Raw genomic sequence first — 5,215 nt, forward strand, 5'->3', positions numbered from 1 at the left:
AAATGACTTAGTTTTACACTTATGACTGAGGAGATAATACTTGGCTCCTGACATGTTCATTGCCGTTAAAGCATCATATCTCTAGGAAGATTTGCAGCCAGTATATGGATATGAAATACAGTTATCCAACGGCATATGTATACCATATGGAACAAGCTGCTCTTCCTCTGTTCATTTTTTAAATAGATGTTTCAATGCTTAAACCAGCACACATTTCTTTTATAAACGTACAATAATAATACAGAAGAGCTGTCATCTCAGTAAGTTATGCTAAAATTTAATTGTAATGTATCTGATTGTTCATAACTGAATTAGCTATTAACTGATGAGCGAAAGATTGCTCAATGTTGTCATGAATTGTATTCATTCTAGAATGTCCATATATGGTTTGTTGTTGATTATTTCTGTTCATAAGCTTTGAGAGTCCTGTAACGGCTGCCAGAACGATCGAGATCTTCCCAACTAGCAAAGCTTTAAACGCAACTAATTTTGCAATTACCAGGCCCAGAATAAAAAGCGTTGAGTACAGTCCACCGAACATCATCATTGACATCATCACCTTCTCCTTCTCCTTGTTGCCTTAAAAGATAAAGAAAACGTAACATTAATTCAAAAGAATAGTGTCAAGCCCGGATAAAAGACTAAGTTAAGTAGAATGCAGCCCAGGGCAATATGTATCAAATTGGTGTCATATTTGGCTCCATTCCCCCTGCCCTTGTATACACATAGTATTACAGAGAAGAATTAATTTATTGTATTAATAGTAGAAATTCACTTGTGAACGTTACTACATAACAAATAAGAGTTTACCTTTTGATGATCAAAATATAGCTCAAAAGTAAACTAATTTGTTTCATTAATAATAGAAATTCACTTGTGAACGTTACTACATAACAAATAAGAGTTTACCTTTTGATGATCAAAATATAGCTCAAAAGTAAACTAATTTGTTTCATTAATAATAGAAATTCAACTGTGGACGTTACCACATAACAGATAAGAGTTTATCTTTTAGTGATCAAAATATAGCTCAAAATTAAACTAATTTATTTCATTAATAATAGAAATTCACTTGTAGACGGCACTAGATTACAAATAAGGGTATCTTTTTGTGATCAAAATATAGCTCAAAAATAAACTAATTTATTTCATTAATAATAAAAATTCACTTGTAGGCGTTACTCCATTACACATAAAAGTTTATCTTTTTTGTGATCAAAATATAACATTTTCTTTGTGTATTAAAACTAGTATTGCAAACGACACAAGAAGTGTCGAGACGAGAAGTATACTTTCAGATTTGAGACGAGACAAGAAGCGTGACAATTCTCGTCTCGAAGTCGAGACGAAGAAATCACGAGTTTCGTGCGCAACACTAATTTATACAAGTCTTCAATCTAAAACACTGTTACAGGGTTACATGAGCCATAATATGAGAACTATAAATCGATAAAGTGATTGTACGAACACAATGAATGGGCATTTATGAACGTTTAAAGACACGTAAGTCATTACACAACATATACCTATTTCAATAATAAATGTTACTTAAATGTTGTTAAGTCTCACCGTTAGTCGACCTCTCGTGATGTAGAAAGTTCACACCTCATATAAGAACTCGAATCTTAATTTTCCCCTCTACACCCTGGGCAAAATTGATTGTAATGTATAGTGTAGTTCATTTTTTCTTTTCTTTCTTTCTTTCTTTTTTCTTTTCCTTTTTTTTTTTGTCTCTCGGACAGACAGACACACGAACAAATAGGGTAAACCAAACTTGTTAGAAATTAATCAATCCTACCAGAGTATAAACACAATAGCAGCACATGATCAAAGCTGACATTTTAAACCATTTGTTTTAAAGTAATGCCAAAGGTAACTTATTAGAAAGTACTCATTATATACTTACGCCCTACAAAGTCATTAATTGGATTGTATACTTACATGCAACAAAGCCACTATTTGGATTGTATACTTACATCCTATAAACCCACTATTTAAATTATACTTACATCCTACAAACCCACTATTTGGATTGTATACTTACATCCTAGAAAGAGACTATTTGGATTGTATACTTACATCCTACAAAGCCACTATTTGGATTATATATTTACATCCTACAAAGTCACTATTTGGATTATACTTGCGTCCTACAAAGCCACTATTTGGATTGTACAGTTATGAACTACAAAGGTACTATTTGGATTTTATAGTTACGCACTAGAAAACCACTATTTGAATTGTATACTTACGTCCTACAAAGCCACTATTTGGTTCAACAGAGATGTCAAAAAGACCGTTCTTGCTCTGACTTCTGCTAACCACAAGATTACCGCCAGGTATTACATTAAATTTCAGCTTCAAATCGTTGATTAATTTTGGAATGAAACTAAAGAAGCTCCTCCATCCAGGTTCGTCAGCAACTTCTCTAGCCCTAACTGCTTCCTTATTGTCACCTGAAAACTCGAGTTGAACACCGTCCATCACGTCAATTGATCTGGTCTTCATAAACCGGTAGATATTTGAGAGAACTCGTAATTTGATGCACTGAACATTCGCTTCTTCTAAACACTGTACCATTGATTTCATCCCCACTGGATTCTTAGAGGAGGACCTATCTTGCGCACTGTTAGCAGTGACCAACATTAACATTGGTACGAATGCTAATGACCTAACAAGATACATCTTGGATGTGTACAACGAAACTGGTACTGATGTTTAAGTTTTCGCGTTCTTTATAGGCTACAAGATTTCCTTTCCTTTTCCAAGTTACAACCAATTGGCGTTTAATATATCATAAAATATGGAAATAACAAATATATATTACTATTGAATTGCGCCAATATGCTATGTTAAAATGCATTTTAGTCTCTTTACTTTCCGCTTAATAAACTGCAACTGCACGATTACTATAAAATTAATGATGCAGTACTTAAAAACCTTACATTATATTACTTTAAACATAACTTACATTTTGCAAAATAATGTGAAAGTTTCTAATTGATAACTACATTATTTATGAAAGAGAGAAGACATCGTTCGAGTATTTGTGGACGTTCTGAAACTATTCTTCACTCTTAACCCTTTACATAGTACCACTTTTTAAGGTAAATTTTAGACTTTCAGTCAAGCAGCTATTACATAGAAAATATTGATCGTAGGATCATGGTTCATACCTCGTTTTGTTTGAAATGAAGCTTTGTTTCTAATTGTAACACTCAAATTTCCCTATTGAGTGCCAGAAGTGGAAAAATCCCGCTCAAGTTAGGAAAAGAGAATTTTGTCAGTTAAAAAAAAATCACGTTTTCGGGAATTTGTTCCCCAGGTACATGCTAGCGCCACGTGAGTCATACAGTTTAAAACGATACTTCATTACAAAAAAAAAAAAAAAAAAAAAAAAAAATGAGGTAAGAACCATGATCCTACAATGAACACTCTTGACGCTAGAGCTTATTGAATAACAATACATTAGTAATTATTACCCAAAAATGGGGAGGGAAATTTAGTAAATCAGCTCTAGCACCAACACTATTTATTCTAGCATTATGGCTTGTACCTAATTTTGTTCGTAATGACACAGCGTTTCCAATTGTATCATTTGCATGTCCCTACCATATACCTGAGGGGAGCAATCCCAGCCCAAAATTATAAAAAAGTAGCAGGAAATTCAAATTTTTCAAAAAATCCCTTTTTTTTGGGAAATTTATCTCCTCAGATATGTGACCGTGCAACGGTACCGTTGGAAACGTTGCATCATTGCGAACAGAATGAGGTACGAACCATGATCCCACGACAAATAGGGGTGAGACTGTTGCTACTTTACTAAATACATTGACTAAAAGTGTCTAACAGAGGAAAAATTCAGATTTTTTTTTTGGGGGGGGGGAATTCTATTTATCCTACGACTATGCTTCGTACTGCGTTTTGTTTGAAATGATGCTTGGTTTTAAACGACACTACTCACATGTCCCTATCATGTACCCGGGGGAGGAATTCCCGAATAAGGAAAAAATCCGCTTTCCTCAAGAATCCCCTTTTTCCCAATAAGGCCGGATATTCCCGCTTCTGGTACATAATAGAGAAATTTGAACAGTACAGTTGGACACATTCCTTCATTACGAAAACAACGAGGTACAGACCATGTCCCTAGGATTAATAGCGATGTGTCAGGATTTCTTTTATTTTAAAAAGCTCTAAAATTTACCCTTTTTTCCTTTTCCTTCGTCCACGTTTGTGATGTCATTACCCGTAGACATCGCACGCGTGACTGCAAATTGTCCATGAAACATATTCTTTGTTGCTTCCCCGCTTGAATGAATGCAATAAAACCCGTTGTAAAAATCTTTACTAGAGATTTAGAAAGCAAATTGCGAAGGTTGACCTCATGGTACAGATGTGTACCAAAAGTCTGAAAAAGGTTAACAGATATATTCTACTATTTCGTTCAACATATCAAGTAATCCAAGACATGTTACGCATTTTATAACTGTTTCTCATGATGCACATGCAATGAACTACGCTTAAGCAATTACAGGTCAATTCATCAAGAACATAAGATCGAATACTAAAACACCGATATATAAGAAGGCATCGACAGCACACTTTATTAATGGAAAGTAACATTGACAACCAAAGTATCAATAACAAAGCATTGACAATCAAATTATTAAGGATTCAAACGTCGACAACAAGAACATCAACTACAGAAAATTTCGACAATCAAAATATTCATAACTAAAGCATTGCCTTTTGTATTATCGATAGTAAGATATCGAGGATAGATCGCCCACTAAAACATCATGAGGAGAAATATATATATTGGTTATAAGAGTGATATTATAAAAGGCTGTGTATATGTTGCTCAAATTTTAAATGATTTCATTTAAATGTGTGATGAGGTAAATTTAACATTAGGGTGCATGAAATAACACAAAGTTATAACAATAATCTAGATTATCCTAAATCATATTTTAAAAAGAACAACCGTTTGCGGTCAAAACTAAAAAGAAAGAATGCAGCGTCTGTATGGTTAATGCACACATAAGGAAAAACAAAAGCACGGAAAGCTTTCTGCGTATTTGGTGAATCTTGAGTAGCAATTGAAAATACAAGGAAGTCTACAACATGAAGCATCATGGACACGCTCTTTAGGTTAAAACGGATGTTTATACGCAGCATATCAGAAAAATAACGGAACGTTTTTAGTTTGAAAAAA

The 5,215-nt window shown here is 33.8% G+C and overlaps 1 protein-coding gene across 1 annotated transcript; it reads right to left on the reverse strand.

The window, feature by feature from the left end:
- Positions 1-277: 277 nt before the first annotated feature.
- On the reverse strand, positions 278-2,685 carry LOC145681721 (uncharacterized). The gene is made up of 2 exons (XM_081753334.1): positions 2,253-2,685; positions 278-579 (listed from the first exon to the last, which is right to left on the reverse strand). The coding sequence occupies exons 1-2, from the start codon at positions 2,683-2,685 to the stop codon at positions 278-280; spliced, it is 735 nt and encodes a 244-aa protein (XP_081609460.1).
- Positions 2,686-5,215: the final 2,530 nt, after the last annotated feature.

The sequence above is a fragment of the Thermobia domestica genome, chromosome 1 (assembly GCF_964235325.1).
Source record: "Thermobia domestica chromosome 1, izTheDome1.hap1.1, whole genome shotgun sequence".
Taxonomy (NCBI): domain Eukaryota; kingdom Metazoa; phylum Arthropoda; class Insecta; order Zygentoma; family Lepismatidae; genus Thermobia; species Thermobia domestica.